The sequence below is a fragment of the Nerophis lumbriciformis genome, linkage group LG19 (assembly GCF_033978685.3).
Source record: "Nerophis lumbriciformis linkage group LG19, RoL_Nlum_v2.1, whole genome shotgun sequence".
NCBI lineage: Eukaryota > Metazoa > Chordata > Actinopteri > Syngnathiformes > Syngnathidae > Nerophis > Nerophis lumbriciformis.
The window spans coordinates 19,625,571-19,653,353 of record NC_084566.2 but is presented as its reverse complement, the minus strand read 5'-3'; the positions used below and the strand labels follow the sequence as shown (position 1 = coordinate 19,653,353).

The 27,783-nt window shown below is 40.0% G+C and overlaps 1 protein-coding gene across 2 annotated transcripts; it reads left to right on the top strand.

The window, feature by feature from the left end:
* Window positions 1-307: 307 nt before the first annotated feature.
* Window positions 308-27,328, top strand: atg9b (autophagy related 9B). 2 transcript variants are annotated; one of them, XM_072915203.1, is made up of 14 exons: window positions 308-911; window positions 980-1,025; window positions 1,232-1,294; window positions 4,058-4,228; window positions 11,737-11,878; window positions 12,045-12,793; window positions 12,903-13,056; window positions 18,343-18,522; window positions 18,610-18,855; window positions 18,920-19,161; window positions 19,247-19,340; window positions 19,421-19,508; window positions 20,838-21,001; window positions 23,002-27,328. In XM_072915203.1, the coding sequence occupies exons 1-13, from the start codon at window positions 803-805 to the stop codon at window positions 20,981-20,983; spliced, it is 2,430 nt and encodes an 809-aa protein (XP_072771304.1). In that variant the 5' UTR covers window positions 308-802; the 3' UTR covers window positions 20,984-21,001; window positions 23,002-27,328. The 2 variants fall into 2 exon arrangements, with proteins under 2 accessions (XP_072771304.1, XP_061835363.1); XM_061979379.2 differs by lacking the exons at window positions 308-911; window positions 980-1,025; window positions 1,232-1,294; window positions 4,058-4,228 and adding an exon at window positions 4,746-4,825.
* Window positions 27,329-27,783: the final 455 nt, after the last annotated feature.

The following is a 27,783-nucleotide window of genomic DNA, read 5'->3' as shown; positions in this document are numbered from 1 at the left end:
TCTGTGTCGTGTTTGTGTCTCTGGGTCAGGTTTGGTTTTGGAATTGGATTGCATTGTTATGGTATTGCTGTGTATTGTTTTGTTGGATTGATTAATAAATAAATAAAAAATAAAAAAATAAATAAAAAAAGATTTTTTAAAAACGAGAATCGATTCTGAATCGCACAACGTGAGAATCGCGATTCGAATTCGAATCGATTTTTCCCCACGCCCCTAGTATGTTTGTTCAATAAAAAAAAGAAAAAAAGAAAAAAAACAGTGTACCGGAAGTGGTCATGGCCAAACCGGTAGTGACGTTTGTTTTTGAGAGACAAAAACAGTCAGCAAACAAACACACGGTTCACTGTTATGGTATTTTTGGAAGCACCTACTGCAAGACTGGCGGACTAACTGAAGTCGACTCCACGGCAGCGGATACGAAGCTGGTCAAAAAGGTCAAAGGAACGCAAAGGAGTCGGATGGACGCAGCAATTGCGGGGGAACAAAACAAACCCTGTCACCCTACGTGACCACTCTTTATGGCTGATTCACCCTCACGCTAGCCAAACACTGAAACTCTCACACGCATTTAAACCATCGCTATTTACCCACCCAATATCTGCCTGGTTCCGTTGAAGGTTTACGTCACAAGCCAGCCAGCAATCATGCTAATTTAGCTTTAGCCCCAGTCACACTGAGTGGCTAGCTTGCACGATGTAGCCAAGGTTGAATAGTCTGCGTTCGCTTCGGAAGGAGATTTTTATTTTTATTTTAACCCCCGAGTGGTTCCTGGGCAATAAGTGACTTTGGAATGTGAAGCACCATGGCCAACTTGGAAGCTTACAGGGAGTACCAGAGGATCGAGGACCTGGAGGAGGACTCACCGCCGGGAGAGGAGGACCTGCTGCTACACGTGCCCGAAGGCCTGAAAGGTAAACACTGTCATGACGAAGAAATAACAACAACACCACATAACAATGTTAATGTTAATCTGTTGCAGATTCTTGGCACCACATCAAAAACTTGGATAACTTCTTCACGAGGATATCCTTTGTTCACATTGACTTTGTTTACATGGTTGTTGCATGCATACAGATCCATCCAAATGCTGATTTACCAGCAGTAAGCTATGTATTAATGTGTATTGACTGTTGTACTTTTCAAGTAACAACAACACATGTTCGTACACAAACTTAACACTTATTTTTACCAGGACAGTTTTTACATTTTCCCTTAACCTGTACATCCACATCTACCATTTCCATCAAAAGAATGGATTTGCCTGCATGATGCTGTCAGAGTTCTTTGAGCTTGTGTAAGTATTCAAAGGTGTATTTACTACGGTACTATAAATTGCAATTGTACGCAAAAACAAATTGCGCCAGTAATAATCTGTCTCAAAGTCGTAACTGTTGCCATCATCTAGCATTATTACCGTATTTTTCGGAGTATAAATCGCTCCGGAATATAAGTCGCACAGGCCGAAAATGCAAAATAAATAAGGAAAAAACATATATAAGTCGCAACATATATAATTGCTATAAGTCGCATTTTTTGGGGAAATTTATTTGATAAAACACAACACTAAGAATAGACATTTGAAAGGCAATTTAAAAATAAATAATGAATAGTGAACAACAGGCTGAATAAGTGTACGTTACATGACACATAAATTACCAACTGAGAACGTGCCTGGTATGTTAACGTAACATTATGGTAAGAGTCATTCAAATAACTATAACATATAGAACATGCTGTACGTTTACCAAACAATCTGTCACTCCTAATCGCTAAATCCCATGAAATCTTATACGTCTAGTCTCTTACGTGAATGAGCTAAATAATATTATTTGATATTTTACGGTAATGTGTTAATAATTTCACACATAAGTCGCTCCTGAGTATAAGTCGCAGCCCCGGCCAAACTATGAAAAAAACTGCGACTTATAGTCCGAAAAATACGGTAACTACGGATCGATCAGAATTAAGGCAGCACGGTGGAATAGGGGTTAGTGCATGTGCCTCACAATACGAAGGTCCTGGGATCGGGATCTTTCTGTGTGGAGTTTGCATGTTCTCCCCGTGACTGCGTGGGTTCCCTCCAGGTACTCTGGCTTCCTCCCACTTCCAAAGACATGCACCTGGGGATAGGTTGATTGGCAACACTAAAATTGGCCCTAGTGTGTGAATGTGAGTGTGAATGCTGTCTATCTGTGTTGGCCCTGCGATGAGGGGGCGACTTGTCCAGGGTGTACCCCGCTTTCCGCCCGAAGCAGCAGAGATAGGCTCCAGCACCCCCCGCGACTCCGAACGGGACAAGCGGTAGAAAATAGATGGATGGATGATCAGTATTAGACGATTTTCGTGAAAAAGTATCGCCATTGCCAATTAATTCCGATCATAAACCCTCTGGCTGACACTATATTTATTTTTAGTCGCCTGACTAACAAGCGGCTAGCTGATAATTAGGGTATGTGTCTCCATAAACCATGTGGAGCAACTCCCTTTAGCTAATAATAATCACCTCCATTATGGCAAATGAACTGCATTTCTTAGTATCTCAAATGTCAGTATCACTGGAGGACGAGGCTGAACCTATTACACACCAAGAGCTGGCCAGAAGCACTCATGCTAATAGCTAAGCTAACTGTGAAAATAGCTATAAACAACACAAGTACATTTTAAAAGATAGTGCCTAGTAATGTTAAAGAAGAGTAGATGGAACCGCGTTGCAGTAGAAAGTAAGCAGCTATTAAATATGAATAAGAATCTAGAGAGAGAATAATATAATTACAAATGTTGGTGTTTCAGCACTGCCGTGGAGTGATTTTTTTTATTGGTGTTGTCGATATATGTAAATATATAGGGAATTTTTGGATAGCAATATTTTCTCCAAATCCTTTGTTTGTTGTTTTTGTTAACGTGTCAAACTCAGGGAAACATTCCGTGGACAGAGGCACACTTTTTGGACAAAAGGGAGTTAGTAAATGAGTAGTAGATAGTAGTTTTGGATTTTATTTTGCTTAAACAACTCTATGTAATAAAAATAATAAGGAGCTAGTTTTTAAATTGTGTTTATATTGTTAAACTGTCAATAGCACTCACCATAAATACATTGAAAACATTAAATGCACAATGATCGGTATTGGTATCAGCCGATCTCACTCATGAATGATCCAAATTGGCAGCATTAAACCCTAATCGGAACATCCCTGGTTGCGAGTGTAAAAAGAAGTTATTATCTATTGCCGTGTTTTATAACAAAAAATATCTGCGTTTTGATAACATGTGACAGCTAGCTAAGAGCTGATGTTGGCAGATGTTTTTCTTCTCTTCACATAAAAGAAAGAAGATGAAAGAATGCAATCCTTAGATGCTAGTTCACTGCGCTTTCAAGTGTAACTCTTAATTTATTGCAAGATTTCCCGAAACCACGCACAGTATGATAGTTTTCCGTCATAATTTTCCCCAAAAATTCAGTCCTTTAGCAATTGAACTTTTGCACTTAACACAATTCAATAGTTCTTTAATGTTTCATATAAGCTCAACTGAAAAGTGTTGACTCATTCCCCCATTCATTTTCAATTACTGCTGTTTGAGACAACTGCCGGTGGGGGCATCTTTATTTTTAGGCCTTGAACTGGTGGTGTATGAATGTGGCCACGGCTTACGTTAATACAGGGCCTCATGAACCAATAGATGCTCTGGAACACGTCATTAAGTCAGCATGTGTCATGAATATTGCACATTAGAAGAAATCAACAAGCTGCAAGATGTTTTATTCACATGACCTTATCAGTCGATATAACAAACTCGCTTTTCTAACCCTCCCACCTCTAGAAAATATAATATGTTGTCTCAGACTCACACCCTACTTAAATAATATCACATTTGAAGATGGTGAAATGGGTGCTAAATATTTGGAAAATACTCTAAGTTATGTGTGCTAATGCTATAAATCTGAGCTAACGTGGCAATAGAAATTAGTTGCGGGCCATAAATGCCCCAGCTATCAACACTTAATACATTTCTCTGTGTGTTCTGTTTAGTGTGTTAGCGTTTTTCTCTGTCTTAACAGTCAGTTTTTGTTCGTCGTCACTTTCACGACGTTCCTGGTTAACTGCGTGGAGTACGACGTCCTGTTCGCCAATCGAGCTGTCAATCACACGGGGTCAGGACACAACCCCTTGGACAGGAGCAAAGTAACCATCACCGATGCCCTCTTGCCCAGCCAGCAGTGCACTGAGAGGTAACTCTCCCTTTAACTGATACAAACGTTTAATTTTATAGTACATAAAATATGAACACAACAGTGGAATGCATTGTGGTTGTCTGAAGATCACATTTTGTTGATGGAGGTTTGTTCCTTTTATTGCACCTTGTGATAAGCTTTCCTGTTGCGACACTCAACTGTCGATGACGCTAGAAACTTGTTTGTGTGTCCAGTGTTCAGTAAATGATCAGTGTCAGTGAGATAAACGTGGTCAACTGAGACGCTAAAACACTTTGGCTGGGCCACAGCGAGCAGTCAGCCACACGACACTTCACTGGCAGAGCTGCGAGGAACAGTCCCCGCCCACTCCACCCAGTGTTATCATATTTTCCCTTCCACAGTAGCTTGCTTGGCCTGTGCTTGTTTTCCACTGCTGGAGTAATAGGTCTTCTGTCAGTGTCCTTCTCCTTCTCAGTAAAGCTAAGTATTAGATGACTTGCAACCACTTGGACGGGATCATGGCGTTCCATAATTTGTAACCCTGGTGCCATGTGCCGTCTCTAATTTCTTTATGAAGGGTAGCGGCTTCCTGGAGCTTTCGTAATTGTAGATTTGGACGACTATCAGGAGAAGGTGTGTAAACAAGTGGTTGGTTGTTTTTTGTTGAATCAAAACCTCTTTTTAACATAACAGCAGCTGAGTTGTCATGTTTAGCTGATCGACTTTTCAAATTGTTCCCATTCTGAAACCACATTTCCCATTGGAAATATTGTCAGGTTAGTTAATTTGTTCCATCCATTAAACTTTTATTAACACTACGGACAATATTTTAAATGGGAACTGCAATTTTTAAAAAGTTTTTTTTCTATATTCACAATCTTTATGGGCCCGTTAGACTGCACACCAACCAAATATGAGTTTTTTAATCCTCAACTGACACAGATCGAATTGTTTTGCTAGTCTAAACGCTTCAAATCTGATCTTATTGCCTCAGATTCAGGCCACATCAGAATGTAGTCCAAATCCGATTGGAATATGATCTATTTAAATGTGACGCTGGTCTAAACGGCAATGTGACTTTTTCATCATCTTTGGGCGAGCTACGTCATTCGTGCGCGCGGGGAAAGATGCAGCCCGTCAGCGGAAGTGGTAATTCATCACTACTTCCAGTTTTGGTGAGCAAAGAATTTTCGGTGCATTGCTAGTCAATAGTGCGCAAATAATAAGCTATATGAATATATATTTTGATTCTGAAAAAATTGCGATTGTTGAAAGACCAGAATTGACGCTCTGGCGTATTTGCTTACATGTTACGTACATTGCATACGTTGTTTACGTAACTGAGTTGAAAAATAAAGCTACCGTAGATTCATGGTTATGTCCGTGTTTCCTCTACTTAACAGCCATCAAAAGATTAGAACCCTCCCAAGTACTGTATATTAAACTGCCGGTATATATATATCTCCATTCGTACATTATATTACTTTAATTTAGTTTAATGTAAAATGGTATCATTTTTAAGCTGTGGCAACTTTTATTTTGTAATACTAGCAGTGACTTCCTTGTTCATTTATGGAATTCGGTGAACTTCATTTGTTTTCACTTTATCGAACTGCGCATGCAATTGACATCGAGGCCACATTGGGGCCTGTGTGCATTTAAATTGGAGTCTAGTAAAGAACAAATTTTACTTGCAGTGTAAACAGTCAGCTGGAAAAAATCAGATTTGGAACAATTCCGATTTGGGCCACTTTGGCCTGCAGTGTAAATTTAGTCTATAAGAAACAAGAACACCTATGTTTGTCTTTTTTAAAGCATTGTACCTCATAAATGACCATGAATTAAAGTCTGCTTACAATGAAATCATTGGGAGGTCCTCTATTTCGCCCATGAAGCTCTTTAAATAAACATCCAAAAACCGCCAACAATACTTCATTAACAATTTGTGGCCTAAATATTAACGAAGTATTAACGATATTGTTTCTAAAAGCGCTATCGTAAACAAACTATTTTTAGCTGCACCGTGATCACAGAGACTAACTAGCTTATGCTGCTATATTGACATCACCAGTTGGTGAGCTGCTTACTCGCCTTGGAGCTCGTGAAAGATAATTGTAGATCATAAATAATGCCTCTCACTTGTATAGTAGAAGGATGAGGCCGTAATCCGACAAGTTGGTCAACTTTGACAGCCAATTTAGACCCGGAGATGGCGAGAAAGACACAAAAAGACATTTGGTTGCACCCATCTTATTCTTTGCGAAGATTATAAGTCATTCTTCATCAAAACGGGATAATATCAACATCCTAACAGGCGCAATTCCAGTGACACTATTATTATGTTGGCCTTCATGAAGTCTGCAGTAATAATCAGTAATGTTGTCGATGGAAAAAGCAAATGTCTTAATGGGTTTGTGAAATTAATGCGCCGCTGTATGCTTAAAATGATCAAAATACGTTAATATTACATGGTATCGTGAATTTTACTACATTACATATATACTCAGTGTGTATATAGAACGTTGAAGGAGGTGTTTTGATGTTTTTTAAGTGCTTAATAGGCAGAGTATTGTGACTCCCATAGGCTTCATTGTAAGCAGACTTTTGCTTGCACCGATTTACTATTTAGAATGCATAAAAAACAGAAAAACATGCTTTCTTGTCTTCAATAAAGTTGTGAACGATAGGCAAAAGTCCAGAAAAGTGCTCTCATACAGTAACAGGGAGATAGTGAAAATAGCAGTGAATCATAGTTTAATGAGTATAAATAAAGCCAAAATTAAAGTCAAATTACACACTCTCCAAAAGGTTCATCAGGGAGAGGGAGTATGACTATCTTTTTGGCGATACTGCGGCCTAGTGGCGTTTCATAGGTATTGCTTTATTTAAATGGTGTGGTTTTAGTTTTGCATAATTCGGTTTTAGCAAAATCTGGTTTTCAAATAGTCTTGTTTAACGTACGTCTGTTTAAACGCATATCATCATTTCTGTGCTTTTCTTATTGAATACGACTGCCAAATAATTCACAATGGGGCCAAAAGGAGTTGCCCTGTACTTAAATAAAAAAGGTAAGAAACCGTATTGAGTCTTAAGAAATAATGCGTAGTAAAGTACAAAGGTGGTGTCCTTCCTTACCGTCTTTGCTGCCAAGAGTCTTCAATAAAAGTGATTCGTCATTTATATATGTTTCACATTGTTTGCAGTATGTAAAACTATAATATTTGTTTTTTTCAAATGCTTTTTTTTTATATGTTTAGTTGTTTGGAAATGAATAATTGGATTTAAATGATTTCTTAGGAAAAAATGATGTTTCTTTGTACACTTCGATTTCAATCAGTTTGTTCTTTTGGAACGGTTTACTTATGAAAACTGAGGTACCACAATGGGAGCAATAACGTCAATGCAATTTATATTTCATGAATTATGCTAAGAAGCCAGAGCTTTTCCTTTGCTGCAGTAGGCTCAATTTCCGGTTCTATAGTTATTCGGACTGTCGCGGTAATACCGATATTGGAGCTTTCAGCATTTTCTGATACTGATGTTAATATAATACAATATCAGCAGGAATCATAGTACAGACTTGTATTACTTTGTAGTGTGGAATGTTTGAAAAGGTTTGATCAAGTTAAACTACTCAAAAAAATGATAGGTATGAAAACACAAACCTTTTGACAGATTAATGCAGTGGTTAGTTTATTTTAGTTTTGGTGACATCCAATGGCCTTAATAATACATAGAATGAAGGGCATGACACAAGACATTAAATGATCCAGAGATTTTGAAACTTTGTGTCAGTAATAGGAGGATTGCATAAGAAGTCACATCCGTTTTTCTTATTTGCGTCTTAATTGACACGATGGTCAAGCAGCTTGAGCGTAGCATTAAAACAAGTGAGAGTGAGTGTAGCATTTGATCAGAAAATGTCATATTGCTGTTCTTGGGTCTTCCAGTGGTTCAAATAGAGAGATAGGAAATAGCTTTCATAGAGTCCCGAAGGAAGTGGCACATAAAGATATTAAAGTCAGGGAAAAAACGAAACTGAGTTGACAGAAATGGCTCTTAAAGATACCACTTTCATCATCTTGTGGAATACAATCGAACCGCTTGTGTCTCCAGACAATCCAGTTTATTCTCTACTATATTAATAGTGTTTGAGAGCAGAACTAAATGTAAAGAAAGGCCAAGAGATCGCATTAGTTTGTGTTCTTTTGTGGTTGCTATGCCTAAATATAACTATGAAGACCTGCTTGTTCAAATAAACAAGTTAACATGTTAAGTTCTAGTAATAACTATTGTAATTTTTTTGTCCAATCCACCATATTTTCAATTTCCAATTTAATAAAAGAAACTAAAAGCTTAGTTGTTGTTGTGCAGGAATGCCAAGTGCTTTATTCGACATGAATGACCACATTATAGCGTCTTTGGTGATATTTGTTAGCATCAAGAACATATAATTAATAGTGTTTATAAAGTAGATGAATACATCTATGGTAGGCTCAACAGCATATACTGAATCCTGATATTGGTAGCAAACATTGCTGAACAACAGGGACATATACAGCTAAATAATGAGACAAAATATGAACTTCACACCATAAGAACAACTGCAGACAGGAATTATATACGAGAGTAATATTAGTAGCAGGAAATCAACTGCAAACAAACTTATCCTTTTTCTCATTAGCATTGCGATCGCAGCAGCACGGCACTCGTTATGATATATACGTTACTTAGCGATGTACAAATAAATCCAACTTTGTCTTTCACCGATTAATGTTTAATTTGTTGACCCCTCAGACGTAAAGACGTGTGTGACTCCAATCTTTTCTTGTCTAAATACCTGTGAGTGTCAAGTGAAGTCAGGTAGCAGTAACCTCTTGGTCATGATAAATTGTTTAAATATTTAAAAAATATATTTTTCTCAAGAGTGTAAAAATCCACTCAATCCCATTTAAAATATTTTTTCATGATTGCTTTTATATTTGCCTCTAAAACTTTCAAATTACGCCCAAATATGCACTGATTTAGGTAAATAATCAGTAGCCTAATGGGGCTCCGACCATCGCCTGAAACCCGGAAGTGCCCGAATGTTCCTCTACTCTAGGTCACGTGATTGCAACCCTCCTATATGCTACTATATTTTTTGATGCATGACGTTTATATTGACAAATGTTTTAGACTGCAATATTATTCAATTAAGGACACTTATTACTTATTTTAGACTGCAATATTATTCAATTAAGGACACTTATTACTACATACAGTACATCTACTTGTTGTCTTTAGCTGTTGTGTAGCTGCTAAGACCTACAGCCTACATATGACCTACCATGTTTACCTTTTGTAAATGACTTCACTTAAATACAAGAGAAGACCTCAGCCTTCCCGGTAAGGTCTATTCAGGAGTACTGGAGATAGTCGAACCTCGGATTCAGGAGGAACAGTGTGATTTTCGTCCTGGTCGTGTAACTGTGGACCAGTTCTATACTCTCGGCAGGGTCCTTGAGGGTGCATGGGAGTTTGCCCAACCAGTCTGCATGTGCTTTGTGGACTTGAAGAAGGCATTGGACCGTGTACCCCGGGAAGTCCTGTGGGGAGTGCTCAGGGAGTATGGGGTAACGGACTGTCTGATTGTGGCGGTCCGCTCCCTGTATGATCAGTGTCAGAGCTTGGTTCGCATTGCCGGCAGTAAGTCGGACACGTTTCCGGTGAGGGTTGGACTCCGCCAAGGCTGCCCTTTGTCACCGATTCTGTTCATAACTTTTATGGACAGAATTTCTAAGCGCAGACAGGGCGTTGAGGGTATCTTGGTTTGGTGGCTGCAGGATGAGGTCTCTGCTTTTTGCAGATGATGGGGTCCTGATGGCTTCATCTGGCCAAGATCTTAAGCTCTCGCTGGATCGGTTCGCAGCCGAGTGTGAAGCGACTGGGATGGGAATCAGCACCTCCAAGTCCGAGTCCATGGTTCTCGCCCGGAAAAGGGTGGAGTGCCATCTCCGGGTTGGGGAGGAGATCTTCCCCAAGTGGAGGAGTTCAAGTACCTCGGAGTCTTGTTCACGAGTGAGGGAAGAGTGTATCGTGAGATCGACAGGCGGATCGGTGCGGCGTCTTCAGTAATGCGGATGCTGTATTGATCCGTTGTGATGAAGAAGGAGCTGAGCCGGAAGGCAAAGCTCTCAATTTACCGGTCGATCTAAGTTCCCATCCTCACCTACGATCATGAGCTTTGGGTTATGACCGAAAGGACAAGATCCGGGTACAAGCGGCCAAAATGAGCGACCTCCGCCGGGTGGCGGGGCTCTCCCTTTAGAGATAGGGTGAGAAGCTTTGTCATCCGGGAGGAGCTCAAAGTAAAGCCACTGCTCCTCCACATCGAGAGGAGCCATTTGAGGTGGTTCGGGCATCTGGTCAGGATGCCACCTGAACGCCTCTCTAGGGAGGTTTTTAGGGCACGTCCGACCGGTAGGAGGCCACGGGGAAGACCCAGGACACGTTGGGAAGACTATCTCTCCCAGCTGGCCTGGGAACGTCTCGAGATCCCCGGGAGGAGCTGGACAAAGTGGCTGGGGAGAGGGAAGTCTGGGCTTCTGCCCCCGCGACCCGACCTCGGACCAACTTTGTGTGCTTATTGGAGGATTTATTGTCTCATAGCACTTTATCACAATTCTTTTATTGGTTCAATAGAATATGTATTTTACTGTTCCATAGTGTGCTTGTGGGCAGCACGGTGAAACAGGGGTTACTAGGTTAGTGCATGTGCCTCACAATATGAAGGTCCTGACTAGTCCTGAGTTCAATCCCGGGCTCGGGATCTTTCTTTGTGGAGTTTGCATGTTCTCCCCGTGACTGTGTGGGCTTCCTCCCACCTCCAAAAACATGCAACTGGGGATAGGTTGATTGGCAACACTTAATTGGCCCTAGTGTGTGAATGTGAGTGTGAATGTTGTCTGTCTATCTGTGTTGGCCCTGCGATGAGGTGGCGACTTGTCCAGGGTGTACCCCGCCTTCCGCCCGAATGCAGCCGAGATAGGCTCCAGCACCCCCCGCCATCCCCAAAAGGGACAAGCGGTAGTAGATGGATGGATGGATGGATAGTGTGCTTGTACTGATGATTGCTTGTATTTTTTAATGTTTTAATGTTTTTGTGTATGTTGTCTCATTCTGCCTAAACACTCTGCAAGACTTCTTGTACCAGAGCTTAGTTGCAAGTCGATATCATCCAATGAGGTTTTTTTCCTGATATCTGACCGATATCTATATCGGATCCGGAAACACCTAGTTATCATCACATTTTTCTGGTTGCTTCACTAATACGTTTGTGAGTGATATTGCAAAAGAGCTAAAGAAAAAGCAACACACACTTATGTAGCTAATACTTTAGATGCTCACTGAGCCGAAGTTTTTTTTCCATTAAATTAAGATAAATTCCACTGTTCTAAATTCATAAATAATCTTACTACTTGGAGAATTCTAGATACAATTACATTTTGTGATCTTTATTAGTAATGTTGCTTGTTTTGGGTCATGTCTCCATCCACCTTTAGGATCCAAGACAACAGCTGGATCATATTCCTGCTCATCATGGCGGCCGTCTTCTGGATATATCGCCTCATCAAGGTCTTTTGCAATGTCCTGAGCTACTGGGAGATCCGCCAGTTCTACATCAAAGCGCTGAAGATCCGAATGGTACATGTCAGAAATCAGACATTGATTACAACACAGTACTTAGCCATTATTTCTTTTCTTTGCATAGTTAATTTCACAGAGCGTCATGCTACATTGCTTGAGTTATATAGATGAATGTATCCATCCAAGTGTGTGAACGTGACTCACTACTGTCTCATTGTCTCAGGATGAACTATGCAACTTCACGTGGCAGGAAGTCCAGGACCGCCTCATCAGCCTGCAGCGAGAGCAGCAAATGTGCATCCACAAGAAAGAGCTGACAGAACTCGACATCTATCACCGCATCCTGCGCTTCAAGAACTACATGGTGGCCATGATCAACAAATCCCTGCTGCCTGTGCAGCTGCAGCTCCCCCTGCTGGGAAATGTGGTCTTTCTCACACAGGGCTTAAAGTACAACTTTGAACTCATCCTTTTCTGGGGGCCCGGATCGCTGTTCCAGAACAAGTGGAACCTGCACTCCAAGTACAAGCGCAGTGGTAACCGCCTGGAACTAGCGCAGCAGCTTAGCAGAGTCATACTGCTAATGGGCGTGGCCAACCTGCTGCTTTGTCCCTTCATTTTGGTGTGGCAAATCCTCTACGCCTTCTTCAGCTACACTGAAATAATTCGCCGCGAGCCCGGGAGTCTGGGTGCACGCCGCTGGTCCCTCTACGGTCGATTGTATTTGCGTCACTTCAACGAGCTCAACCACGAGCTGCACGGACGCTTAGGCCGAGGCTACAAGCCCACGTCCAAATACATGAACTCCTTCACATCGCCGCTGTTCACCGTGCTTGCTAAAAACATTGCCTTCTTCTCTGGCTCGGTGTTGGCGGTGCTCATCGCACTCACCGTCTACGATGAAGACGTTCTGACAGTGCAGCACATTCTGACTGTCATCACTGTGCTAGGAGTGATCATCACTATCACCAGGTGGGTCACGTGCGTCATTTGATAACTAGTTTATAAAAACACAGAAATGACTATCCTCGAAATTTTCAACAACAAATGCATTCGTAATTTCTTATTTGTCCTACACCAGGTCCTTTATCCCAGACGAGCATATGGTGTGGTGTCCAGAGCAGCTGCTACAGTGCATGCTGGCCCACATCCACTACATGCCAGACCACTGGAGGGGCACTGCTAACAAGAGCGAAACCCGCGATGAGGTGGCGCAGCTGTTCCAGTACAAAGCGGTGAGTGCAAACCTTGTCTTGTCACACTGGGAAGTGGATTAGCCATACTGTAGAATTTAATCTGGAGCATTTTGTGGAATGAGCTTTACAGTAGGGCTGGACAATTAATAACATTTTGATTTCGATTATGGCTTTTCACGACCATGAAAATGTGATAAAATGAAAAAAGAAAAACAATTAATGGGCCATGCAAAGTGCATGTAAATTTCAGAGATTGCAGAGGGGTTAGTGCGTCTGCCTCACAATACGAAGGTCCTGGGTTCGATCCTGCGCTCGGGATCTTTCTGTGTAGGGTTTGCATGTCCTCCCCGTGACTGCGTGGGTTCCCTCCGGGTACTCCGGCTTCCTCCCACCTCCAAAGACATGCACCTGGGAATAGGTTGATTGTTAACACTAAATTGGCCCTAGTGTGTGAATGTGAGTGTGAATGTTGTCTGTCTATCTGTGTTGGCCCTGCAATGAGGTGGCGACTTGTCCAGGGTGTACCCCTCCTTCCGTCCAAATGCAGCTGAGATAGGTTCCTGCACCCCCCATCACCCCGAAGGGAATAAGCGGTCGAAACTGGATGGATGAATGGATGTAACGGTGGAAGGGATGAGGAGCAAATTAGTGAAAAAAGAGCATGTGTACTTCAAAGTGTGGGATTTCACCATGGTTGCTACTCTTTATTTGATTTTTATGCCTAATCGGTAATCACTAAACTCAACAACAAAAAAAAGGATTTCCGCGTTGACGGAACTACGGGCAGTGTCAATTGGCCAATAAAAAGGAATGCGCTGTGAAGATCAATGTACAAACCCCGCTTCCATATGAGTTGGGAAATTGTGTTAGATGTAAATATAAACGGAATACAATGATTTGCAAATCATTTTCAACCCATATTCAGTTGAATATGCTACAAAGACAGCATATTTGCTGTTCAAACTGATAATTATTTATTTTTTTCAAATAATCATTAACTTTAGAATTTGATGCCAGCAACACGTGACAAAGAAGTTGGGAAAGGTGGCAATAAATACTGATAAAGTTGAGGAATGCTCATCAAAAACTTATTTGGAAGGCAAATTGGTAACAGGTGGGTGCAATGATTGGGTATAAAAGTAGATTCCATGAAATGCTCAGTCATTCACAAACAAGGATGGGGCAAGGGTCACCACTTTGTCAACAAATGCATGAGCAAATTGTTGAACAGTTTAAGAAAAACCTTTCTCAACCAGCTATTGCAAGGAATTTAGGTATTTCACCATCTACAGTCCATAATATCATCAAAGTGTTCAGAGAATCTGGAGAAATCACTGCACATAAGCAGCTAAGCCCGTGACCTTCGATCCCTCAGGCTGTACTGCATCAACAAGCGACATCAGTGTGTAAAGGATATCACCACATGGGCTCAGGAACACTTCAGAAACCCACTGTCAGTAACTACAGTTGGTCGCTACATCTGTAAGTGCAAGTTAAAACTCTCCTATGCAAGGCGAAAACCATTTATCAACAACACCCAGAAACGCTGTCGGCTTCGCTGGGCCTGAGCTCATCTAAGATGGACTGATACAAAGTGGAAAAGTGTTCTGTGGTCTGACGATAGATAGATAGATAGATAGATAGATAGATAGTACTTTATTGATTCCTTCAGGAGAGTTCCCTCAGGAAAAATTTAAAAGACGAGTCCACATTTCAAATTGTTTTTGGAAACTGTGGACGTCGTGTCCTCCGGACCAAAGAGGAAAAGAACCATCCGGATTGTTACAGGCGCAAGGTTGAAAAGCCAGCATCTGTGATGGTATGGGGGTGTATTAGTGCCCAAGACATGGGTAACTTACACATCTGTGAAGCCACCATTAATGCTGAAAGGTACATACAGGTTTTGGAGCAACATATGTTGCCATCCAATCAACATTACCATGGATGCCCCTGCTAATTTCAGCAAGACAATGCCAAGCCACGTGTTACATCAACGGGGCTTCATAGTAAAAGAGTGCGGGTACTAGACTGGCCTGCCTGTAGTACAGACCTGTCTCCCATTGAAAATGTGTGGCGCATTATAAAGCCTAAAATACCACAACGGAGACCCCCGGACTGTTGAACAACTTAAGCTGTACATCAAGCAAGAATGGGAAAGAATTCCACCTGAGAAGCTTAAAAAATGTGTCTCCTCAGTTCCCAAACGTTTACTGAGTGTTGTTAAAAGGAAAGGCCATGTAACACAGTGGTGAACATTCCCTTTCCCAACTACTTTGGCACGTGTTGCAGCCATGAAATTCTAAGTTAATTATTATTTGCAAAAATAAAATAAAGTTTATGAGTTTGAGCATCAAATATCTTGTCTTTGTAGTGCATTCAATTGAATATGGGTTGAAAAGGATTTGCAAATCATTGTATTCCGTTTATATTTATATCCAACACAATTTCCCAACTCATTTGGAAACGGGGTTTGTACAAACACAACAGCAGTTGCAACTTCAGAGGCGCTCTGCTCTCAATTTTTTTTTTTTTAAACAGCCTCAAGTCGTCTCCACACGTCAAGCCGAGAACAGCAGAGCACATCCTCCTCCATTTACAATAATAACGTGGTGCGCCACATCCGGTTTGACTGTGCTATCAAATTAAAGGTTTCAAAAAAGTACATTACACAACCATAATGCACTTAAAGCACCTATTGATCCATTTACACAATTATTACACTTTGACTTAAAATACTGGTCAAAATTGTCCAAAGATGTATTGCACCATAAATGTGTGGGATTTTATTTGCATTTAATTAACAAATATTTTATAACATTGTATTTGACACAGAAAGCACACACTACAAGGTGGTGACACAAGTGTAAAAGGTAAAGAAATGAAATGAAAAACAATTGAAGTGGAAAAACTAAATGTTTTATTTTTTTTATATTGCTATTGTTATTTACATTTATTGTTATTACTATTATTTCACTTCTTGTGACCTATTTGTTACTATTTTCTATCTGTTTATTTTTTTGAAAACATTATTTAAAGTTGTGTTTTGGGGTGACAATAAATACTCATGTTTTCAAATTAATAAATAATTGTCTTATTAATTTTGATTACAATATCAATAAAAATAATCGGGATTATTATTTTTGCCATAATCGTCCAGCCTTACCTAACAGTATATAAATAGACATAGTACCTCCTCCCCCACATACTTTATTTATTTGTTGTGGCGCGACACAATTACATTTGGACCCACACAGAAATTCCTCTCTCGCAACCTCTTCATAATAAGGCCTGTCTGTGTCTAGCTCCTTAGAGTAAGTATGGCATCATAACTCTCCTCAACGCACTTCATACGCACATTCCACAGCTGACTTATAGCTGAAATATGCTCTCGCGTCACTAGGGATGAAATTTGGATTGCAGAAATTGGGAGGAGACTGGCTTGCGCACAGGGAGTGTGGCTTAAAACGAGCAGAAAGGATTACCGGTAGATGCGTGTTTGGAGTACAATGAATGGGAAACAAATTGTTCAATAATACATTTTTTGTTTAAAATTAACAGAATGATATAAATGACTTTAATTAGTTTTTTCAAGATTCTATTCTGATTTAGTTTATGTTAACCTTGTATGTCCTGGCTGGGAATCCAACCATGTCCCCTGGAAGAAAACTCTGCTACTTAAACTATTACACTACCAGTAATCACAGACTTCAGCTGCAATTAGCTATATTTTTCCCTCAGCGCAGTCAATAACATAACTATGTTGAGTGGAGCACTCAACTCCTGTTGTTTGAATTTTCCGTTTGTCTTAATTGTTGGTGATTCATATTACTGCTGATCGGTTAGCTGCAGTGTGCTGTCAATCATTGTCAAGTTTGCAAGAAGGCAGTCCCAGGAAGCCAGTCAATGAGCTTGTGGGCGGTCTAAAGAGACACGCTTCAAACTGAGCAGCTGTTTTCCGCCTGGCGCTAACGTTTGACTTGTCTCCATTCAATAGGCATAACATTATTTTTGGACCTTACAAAGTGCAGGGGACATGTCCCCCCACCCAAATTACGTCTATGCGCATCACATAGCTTGCGTGACTAACGCCGGAGGCTCCTCCCCCCCCGAAGCCGACGGCGGACCTTTACGTGCACCCCCAAAAAAACCTTGCTTCGCATCAGCGGCAACACAGAACGGTGATAGATTGGCTTTTTTACAACATAATTTCTGGGTTTTCCTTTCAGACCGTCCTTTGGCTTTTCTTTTTCAGGGTACGCACAGCCCAACTTGGCAACCATGTTCTTCGGTTTTTGTAGCAATATGTACAATGAATGTACAGAATAATGTTTCAAAATGATTAGTTTCAGCTCAAACAACAATGTGGATGTCGCGTCGGTCGCCTTTGTTTACAACCACAACTACAAGCTAATAGATAGTCAACAAGAGTTGTCGGATTGCAAGTCATGCATCAGCCCCGTTGAAAAGCTATACACAAATCAAGGATGCTGTCAGAGGGGCATGCAAGCTACGTGACGTGAGAGCATATTTTAGCTTTTAGTCCAACATTATAACACATCTGTTCATCAGTACAACAGCTGTGCAATGATGTGTACATTCAGTTCAATTTTAGTTTATTTATTCATTTCATTTATAAAAAATCAAACAAAGGAATAAAATAAACATACCATTAAAGTAAAATATGAATGAAAAGGAGCAGAAAGAAGTTAAAAACTTTTATCTGCCCCCTATTTTCGCAAATACAACAATTGTTTTTCAATGTTGGCGACTACAAAGCCATATTTTCATTTTACAACGATTAAACCAATAATGAAGAAATAATTCTACTCAGTCATATCTTTTCATCATCATGATTTTTAAAATTTTTTAATACAGCAAGAGATTTAAATTGTTTTATTCCACTGTCAAGTTTGTTCAATAAATTAACACTTCTGATTGAAATACTTCTTTCCATTATAATCTAGATTTATTACAATTCTCAGTTTCTTTCAGATTATAATTATTTTCTCTTTTTACAAATCTGTTTTGATAGTTGTTTGGTAGAATTGTTGCATGTGCTTTGTACAGCCCAACACCACAGATAAATACTACCGTACTCTTGTGGGAAACACTGTGCCTATGTTACAAGCTGTAAAATGACCTGGTCAATGCAGACTTCTCCCATTTTCTGTCGTTGCTGTTTACTCAGACTACCATCGCAATTATAGTGTGCACTCTCATCAGGCATTCATTCACTTTCATATTGTAATGTACTTAAAAAATTAAAAAGCTGCTGGGCGGGATACATTGTAGTAATTTTTCCAATTTCAAAACACTCATTATCAGGTGTTCATCCTGGAAGAGTTGCTGAGTCCCATCGTCACGCCCTTCATTCTCATTTTCCTGCTGAGGAACAAGTCTCTGGAGATCATCGACTTCTTCCGAAACTTCACGGTGGAGGTGGTCGGAGTGGGAGACATCTGCTCCTTTGCACAGATGGACATCAGACGCCACGGAAACCCAACTGTAAGCACGCCTTGCTGAGAGTTTGTTACCCTAATGAGACAATACATCATTACACTGTATATATAAACATGTTTGATGACATCACAGTGGATGTCCGAGGGCCAGACGGAGGCGTCTGTGTACCAACAAGCTGAGAACGGCAAGACAGAGTTGTCCCTCATGCACTTCACCATTAAGAACCCGCACTGGCAGCCACCGCTGGAGAGCTCTGTGTTCATCAGCCACCTAAAGGAGAAGGTGCATCACGACGCACAAGGTGGTCCGTCTACGCAGCTTCTCCTCTCTGAGGCTCCTCTCTGCACATCGCTGCAGTCCAACGAGTCAGGAACAGGGGTAAGGAACCCTTCGCAACATCGCTGTGTGGGACTCATAAATTCACTTTCTTTGTCGTTTCCAGCCTGATAATTTGTTAGCAAGCGTCCTGGCGCACCCCGTACTAACGGCGTCGGGACTACAAGGCAGAGATCATTGCTTTATCCCGCCAAGCACTGCAGCGTCGGCCGCCGCCAGCGTCCTGGCCTCTTTGTCCACCTCCCAATTTCCACACGGCAGCCATCGTGGCCGCCCACTGCGCCATCAAACCTCTTCTGCCCATCCAGAGAGCACCATGTACTGCAGCGATCGCACTGTCTTTGACAGGTCCTAACAAAACCTCAGACTAATGAAATAATAATTCTCATCAGCTTTAATTAACATTCTATATGTTTGACTATGTTTTTCCCAGTATGTCGATCAGTGACAGCCGCTTGCGGAGCAATACCCTTCACTCAGAGTTTGCCTCAGCAGAGATGAGCCTTCACGCCATTTACATGCATGAGGTAATTTATTATATAGACAAGTTTTTTTTGTTTTAATACGTAGACTAAATATTGCTTTGACACACCTACCGTCTTTTCAGCTGCACCAGCAGACTTCTCATCCGCAGAGAAGTTCCGGGCATTGGCAACACAACCCGATGCCGATGACGGAGCTCCACAGCAACACAGGTAAATTTAGCATCACTCACATGTTGCAGGAATGCAGCACTGGTATCTAATTTTTATTTCAAATGAAAAGTGATGTGGAATGGATATTAGAACACCTCTTCTGAACTGTTGCACAAAAAAGGTGAACATTCGTCCAAAATGCACTCCCTACTATGTTGCCTGGGCTTTTAGTTTTCTGACAAACACTCAACATAGTGTTATACTTGAAATTTTTCACACAACTCACAAAAAAAAACACTTACTGTAATTTAATGGTCTTTCACCAAATCACTGTGACGTTTAGTACAAACATTTAAAGTGGAACTGCACTTTTTAAAAAGAAAATGCCTACAATTTGCAATCCTTATGTGGGACAAGCACACGTGTGTTTTTCTCTTTCTTTTGCAAAAAATGGCTCATCGCAAAAAAATGCTAGCAAGATGTAGTTAACAATGTAGCTAATGTGAGTCATCTATTCCGCTCATAAAAACCTCTAAAAAACATTTTTTTTAAATGCCAACAATACTCCATTTACATGCCGTGACCTTCATATTAACCAAGTATTAGTGACATTGTTATTACAAGAGCTAACGGAAACAAACGACTTTTTGTAACAATGAGTATTGATGACTGAGTGGTAACTTATGCTGCTATTGACATACTGAGCTGCTGCTGCATCACCTATGAGACACACACACGTAGGACAGAGGATTCTCCGTCCATCGTCTGTGCAGCTTGAGCACTGATCCTGCAACCATGTGTAGAACTGTCAGGTTGCACGTCCTTCTGACACGTGCTAAATAAAATGTAAAATAGTGGTCACAAAACGGTGATGAGTGTTGATAAATTGCATAGCGCGTGCTAAATAATTATATTTGCATTTACTCCTCCCAGTATTGTGGGTGTTTTGATGATTAGCATATATTTAGCATGTTAACGAAGGCAGAGACGCAAAATGGATGACACACCTGATTCTGCTCACTTAGCAATCCACTTTGCGCACATTTAGTGGAACAGCTTTGCATGTGCTATCAGATTTGCACATGTTTTAGTGCACGCAAACCTTTAGTAAATCAGGCCCATCATTTGTGGAACATGATTCATGTGTATCACCTGGAAGGTGAAGCGTTACCATCCTGTTTCGCAAAATTTAGAAACATTTTGTTGTTGTTTTACTTGTGGCAGCCCTAACTTTACTTGGGGTGTGCCACCACAAGTAAATTAAAGTATGGGGAAACACTAAGAACTCACAGGAGGTACCACAAATGTAATGTAAACAAAAATTATGTAATTATGTTCTGTATTGTGCTGCATTTGTATCACTTAGACTCTTTTCTTTTTTTTTCAAAGTTTTCCCAGCCCATGTTTATTCCACTTCGTCTTCAGCCACCCCTGTGCAACTTGGTGGTTGGCAAGAAGAAGAAGAGGAGGACGTAGGTGAACAGGAGATTAACAGCGGATCCACTCCAAAACAGGCCACTGGGACACCTCACTGAAGTGCCTTATGACATAAGGTGTGCTATCTATTTTTAACCGTGTAGCTTAGTGCAAAACCTAATGCGTAATGATCACTGTGATGATTTAATGGTGTTAAAAATCATTAAGAAAGGTTGTTCATCATTAAAGAAGTGTCAAGTTTAGCATCTAAAACATCTCACCTCAAAGCCTGGCAGTGCAGCGTCAACATGGCTGATCAAAACAATAAATTACAGAGGAGGCTAATGTTTTTAGTATGGAGAGCCAAATGGGACAAAATAAATACATCTTTAAATGAATACTTAAATGTGTCAACAATAATAATAATTACACTTAAATACATTAATGTGCCATTATTTTATTCAATATTAAATCACACGTAATTACGTAACTGATTATTGATGTCATTATTTTTAAGATTTATTTAATGATTTAATAATAACACATTTAGGTACCGTAATTATTTAAAGATGTATTTATTTATTTAAATTTGTCCCATTTGACTCTTGTCAGCACTTCATGAATGTATTTTATCTGTCAAACTCAGCTGTAATAAATAGTGGGTGGGGCTAACACAAATCTAGTCCAATCATTACCTTTGTCTGAAGTCTGGAACTTTGAAAGTCTTTTGGCGGCTGAGGAGGATAAACACATACTTTTTCAGGAGCCGGTGGTAGATATTTAAAACCTTGCTGTGTATGTACAAACGACACCTGCTGAACCCCTGAGCGTGTTGCAGTTAAAGTAGAGGAATTGATTGAAGTTGTGGAAGTTATTTCCGCACTTTCCGACCAACATATCGACCAGTGCGACACAGCTTCTCTTGACAGCTGAGTTTGACATGTAAAATAAATTCATCAAACGCTGACAAGGCCCAAATGGGACAAGTTTTAAATGAATAGATAAACTAAGAAATTGTAAAATACCTAATTAAATCATTCAATAGTGAAATCAATAATTAATTGTAATTTTAGATTGTATAAATGAATGACACATTTAATAACACATACCGGTATATGTATGTAATTCCAATTCTAATTAATTGATAACACATTTAAATAATTATTTAATGAATTCAACTATTTTTCTAAATTTAGTTTTTTAGTGTTTTGTCAAATGTTTATCATTTTACACAATGCAGACTGAATCTGTAGTGACGTATCTACACACTGATTTCCAATACAATATTTATTATATTTTTATAATAACTTTCTACCGATCACCACCTGGTGGTGAGTTGGGAATGCCTAGCAGAGTCTCCTGTCAGAGAGAGTTTCAATTCCCGCCTCCAGAAGAACTTTGAACATGTCACGAGGGAGGCGCTGGACATTGAGTCCGAGTGGACGATGTTCCGTACCTCTATTGTCGGGGCGGTCGATTGGAGCTGTGGCCGCAAGGTGGTTGGTGCCTGACGTGGCGGTAATCCTAGAACCCGCTGGTGGACAGGGATGCCGTCAAGCTGAAGAAGGAGTCCTATTGGGTTCTTTTGGCTCAAAGGACACCGGAGGCAGCAGAGGGGCTCTCCCTTAGACATAGGGTGAAAAGCTCTGTCATCAGGGAGGAGCTCAAACTAAAGCCGCTGCTCCTCCACATCGAGAGGAGCCAGATGAGCTGGTTAGGGCATCTGGTCAGGATGCCACCCGAACACCTCCTTAGGGAGGTGTTTCGGGCGCGTCCGACCGGTAGGAGGCCACAGGGAAGACCCAGGACACGTTGGGAAGACTATCTCTCCCGGCTGGCCAGGGAACGCCTCGGGATCCCCCGGTAGGAGCTGGACGAAGTGGCTGGGGAGAGGGAAGTCTGGGCTTCCCTGCTTAGGCTGCTGCCCCCGAGACCCAACCTCGGATAAGCGGAAGAAGATGGATAGATGGATGGATATTTATTATATTACATTGTGATATTAATAGTATAAGAAATGCTTAAAATTTTAATTTTGTGCACATGTAATTCTTGACTTTCTCTCTTCTTTTCTGGAAAGCAGCAGAGCCAGCCATGTATTTTTCATATACTTGAATGCTTTTTTCCTGTTTCTTTCCAGTGTTTACATTTGACTTTTCTCCTGTGAACACGGTGGCCTTAGAAGATCTTCATGGAGAGTTCTAGCACGGACCTTTTAAGGGCCTCTCTGGAACACGAAGTACCCACTATTCTCTTCTTCTTCGCACATCAGGGAAGCATATATTTTCTTTTTTTTTCTATTTTTTATTTTTTTTACATCACACATGGTGACTTTTGTCATTGTGTTTAATAAGACCACTGATGGAAACGCCAAAGGCTCCTGCTGACCTCTGCTGGTAGCTCTGTGCGCTACCATGCACTGCACAGCACAGCGACCGTCTACTATGTCACAGAGTCTATCCACTGCTTTACTGCTTTTTGAACAATGGTCGTTTTCAGTGTAGACACTTGAAAAGTCCACATTGTTACATCTAAATCTGACAAACAGGTCTCCTGAGCTTGACTATAGAAGGCATCACCGAGCACAATAACGTGTTTCCGTGGATTATTTTGATGCTGCTGCCTGTGTTTACACCACAGATTTGTTTCAGTATTATTGTCTCTCAAGCTTTTTGTATCATGATTCTTTTAGAAATATGTCAGGACCTGGTACACATTTTATGACAGGAAAAAACAAATTGATGATGACCGAATCATCTGAAAACTGAAACAATTTTTTCCCATAAGATATCATGTAAACCCAATGTATCCATTCCAGGCACATGGATATATACATAACACACATTTTATAGAGAATAATTACAGTAAAAAAAAAACTATTCACATCCAAATAGTGATTCTCATTTATGTTGATTCTAAATCAATTCATTATTTCAAAAATAAATTTTTTAGGCCGTCTTCACACTCACTCTGTGCGTATATGTTAGACAACAGTAGGCAAGAGGAGCTTTCGTAACCTGCTTTAAAAAGGTTTTATCATAATTGTTAATAACCAAATAATATATTGAGAGAATTGATTTGTTTCCAGAATAATGTCTGAATTTAGTCATCACTCCAAGAATAAGAATCAAATCAGGAGTTGTTGTAAGATTCACATCCATAGTGAAATACATATCAATAAAGAAAGTTGGGAAGGACGGGCGATATGTGGAGAGAGGAGCCACACAGAGGCCACCTTTGTAAGTTCTTTAAACAATTCAATAGTGTTTCTTATCTTCTTTATCAAAGTGCTAGCACTCACAACTTTCTTTGGCCCCATGTGGATTATTTAGCAGTTATATGCAATGAAAAAAAACATACTGCCCTCAAGCCTATTCACCTAGCACCCAGTTACGCACTTGAACGCCTCATTACATATCACAAAGCACAGTGCTTGATGGACACTACTCTGTCACGATAAAACGTAGAGAGACACGAAATTGCCCGTCGTTCTGTGGGTGTTCTGTTAGAACAAGTAAACCACTCACCCACTAAAAGTTGATTAAAGGACGACTTAGTCCGACAAGTCATCACAAAGTATGCCCCCCCAAAAGAACCAATAGTCATTCTTCGCAGAGACTTTGTTTGGACACTGGGATTACACGGAATAGTTTTTTACATGTAAAAAATATAACCCGAATCATAGGAAAAGTGGGACGTATGAAAACCGAGGCACCACTACTTGCAACTTTTACACAACAAGCGTTCACTTCCTGTTAAATCTGTAGATCTTCAGTCAAACACTGATCCAAGACCTGATCATTAGGAAAATATTTTTCAAACATGCTTGGTTTGTTTATAAGTAGGAATGCATTTCTGGTCCGATATATGGAAACTTCTCATTGGAAAAGTGGAAATTGGATCACTTTTCAACATTAGGGGAGCGTGGTTTATTTATAGCTTTATTCAAATCTTTCAATAGACGACAATAAAAAAACTCCCTACGACCATCCTCATTTTTATTAAATACTCACCATTATAAGCCCCTTTCACACAGCCTATAAAAACATTGCTCTCTAAGTATGGAGATAAAAGCAAACCAAACAACTTACCACCTTTCTTTGTGGTGTCAGAAGTGGAATAGTACCTGTGTGAAGGGAGTATTCCCTAACGTTGAGGTCAGGGTGATGAGGTTGACACCTCCCCTGTTGTGTTGAACGCAATCGTCGCTGTCCAACACATATTTTCTCACACACCACATGCATCTAATTATCTAATTTGCTGTGTGAAAGCACACATATCTTCAATGCAAGGTCCTGCTTTGAAGAGTTCTGTGTCAAAAGCATTGGCAAACAATTGTGCGGGATCTCTGTTTTATTACAAGAAATTCAAGTTGCTCGAACTTCTACAGAATACTTTAATCGCTTTTCCCTTACAAGAGTGTGAAAAGAGGGAGCCGCTCAAGCATAGTTAGTTTTAGATGTATTTATTACCTCCTCCCCTGATATTTAATAGTTTTGATTATTATTTATTTGAAATAACTTAATTCTACAAGGTGTGTATATGTATGCAGATGTGTGTGTATATAATGTGTGTTTATACACACATTATATACACACACATTCTATGTACACATTTACATTGGGCTGCAACGATTGGTCGATTAATTTGATTAAAAAAAGCTTTGATTTATATTCTGCTGCCTCGTTTAATGAGTGTAACTAATCAAAATTGATTAAATCCAGACCGCATGGAGTGCCTGGAACTTTAAATACGCATACATAGTTTTTGCACGGCCACTGTAATAGAGCGCACATAATAGTGTGTGTGCTGTGATCAGAGAGATTTGTGAGATTTTTTTTTTTTTTTATCATTAATGCACACATGGTAAAAGTACAATTTCAATGTCGATGATGTGCATTCATTAGGGAACAATAATGAAGGTTAATGCAAGCAGAAAATGTGTTTATTTCAAATATTTACCCTAAAATATACTTTGAAGCTATAATGTGTTTTATCCGATTACTCAAATCGAACAAACTAGCTGGTAGATTACTCGATGATTCAAATAGTGGACAGCTGCAGCCCTACATACACTGTACATACATACAGTACATATACACTTATACATACATACATGAGTAGCTTGCCAAAAGACAATAAAATAATGTTAGAACAGTACAGTGCTTCTTAAATATGGTTGGGAGGTAGTGTGAAATGTCGGTTGGGCTGTGTGAGGCTCACCAGGAAATATGAGCAAATATACATGGCCTTTGGATTTAGGGAATGAGGAAATATAATATCCTTAAGTATAAGCTCTTTATTTAGAGCCACAAACTGGCTTGACACATACAGATCAATAAAATAAATATTACCCGGTTGATGTGGACTGTGCACTATATATTGCTTTATGGCTTTTATTTTATTACTGTTTTAAAATTATAACCCATTAAGAACATGTAGACCTCTTTGTGTCTGTGGAAGGAAAAAATGCTCAACAATGCTAAAATTTCAGTATTTTGCACTGACACATATAAATATGTATTTACATGTACATAATATACAGCACATTTGCAGCTCAGAAAGGGGGTGGAGTCTCAAAGGGACACTGCCCCTGAGCCACCACTACAACCTCTACATGTTTGTACATATATATAAATATGAAAGCTATATCATCTTTTTCTATCATCAACCAGGTGAGGTTGCATCACATTATTTTTGCGGTCACAGCTTGTGCGTTTTATACCAGCTGCACTGCTGGTGTTCTCCTGCTATTATGAGCAGTGCCTTAGTGTTAACGACTCATGTAGGATTTATTTACAGCGGCTATTGCACCATACTGTCCCTGTGTGGGTGTGTGTGTGTAACATCATGTACAATATGATGAACGGCAAATAGGCTGACAACATGCATTTTATTGATGCTGTCTGACTTTGCACTGACTTGTATCATCATCATCATCAATGTATGACTTCATGCCCACCACACACGCACACACAGTGGCTGGGACAAGGTGCTATGTTTTTATGCTAAAATACTTCAATAGGTTTTACAGCCATTTAAATACTAAACAGTAGCAGACAAATGCAACTTTCCGGCACAATAAACATGTTTTGTGTGTCCCTCAGCTGAGAGGCAAATGTGTATTTAATAATTTTTATGTGTGTTTGTGTTATGTGATGTTTGTTTGAAATAAAACATATTTTTGCGATTGCACGTGTGAGCTCGACGCTGAAGTCTTTGAATTTTTACCAACTTATGTTCTTAAATGTGATTTATTGTTACTTATTGTCTCACTGTTGGTCATGACCCCAAAATGCAGAAGCGACAGGCGAAGTGCAAGTAAAAATGTATTTATAGACAAAAACAAAAATGCAACAGGGAAGTGCACAGGTAAAGATATGGCAGCATGGAGGTACAGGTGTCACCTGATTGCCAATCAAGGACAGATGAGGGAGCCAGCGCTCAGACGAGAATGGCGGAGGCAAACAGGAAGTGGAAACAAAACTAAGAGTGCTGGACAGAAAATAATACAGAATTTAAGGAATCTAGAATCAAAACTGTTGGGCTATGTCATTGCAATTTATTGCTGCTTTACTGTACAACAAGCAATGTGACTCCTTTGTCTTCTAGTTTTGTTACCCAGGGCATGCATCACACAATGCTTGATCATACTCTATCTACCCCAGTGTATTATTTATGATATAATGATACAGTATTTATCAAGTAAGCATCATTTAAAATCAATAAAAAAGTACACAATAACAGATAAAATCCACACAAAATTTTTTTTTTTAAATTGAATATCAAGTTTTAAGAATTTATTAATTTTTGCTCATTGAATTTTCTGACCATTTTAGTAGTTAATGTGTTTTAAAACTTTTAATTACTACAATTGTCTCAACAGAAATCTAATAAATGCCTTGTTTTTGTAAGGATTTTG

Excerpts from the sequence above, each read along its gene's own strand:
- atg9b (XM_072915203.1), top strand. The coding sequence starts at position 803 with ATGGCCAACTTGGAAGCTTACAGGGAGTACCAGAGGATCGAGGACCTG. Across the intron at positions 4,229-11,736 it reads AGCCAGCAGTGCACTGAGAG|GATCCAAGACAACAGCTGGA; the intron begins GTAACTCTCCCT and ends ATCCACCTTTAG. Across the intron at positions 18,856-18,919 it reads CCAACGAGTCAGGAACAGGG|CCTGATAATTTGTTAGCAAG; the intron begins GTAAGGAACCCT and ends TGTCGTTTCCAG.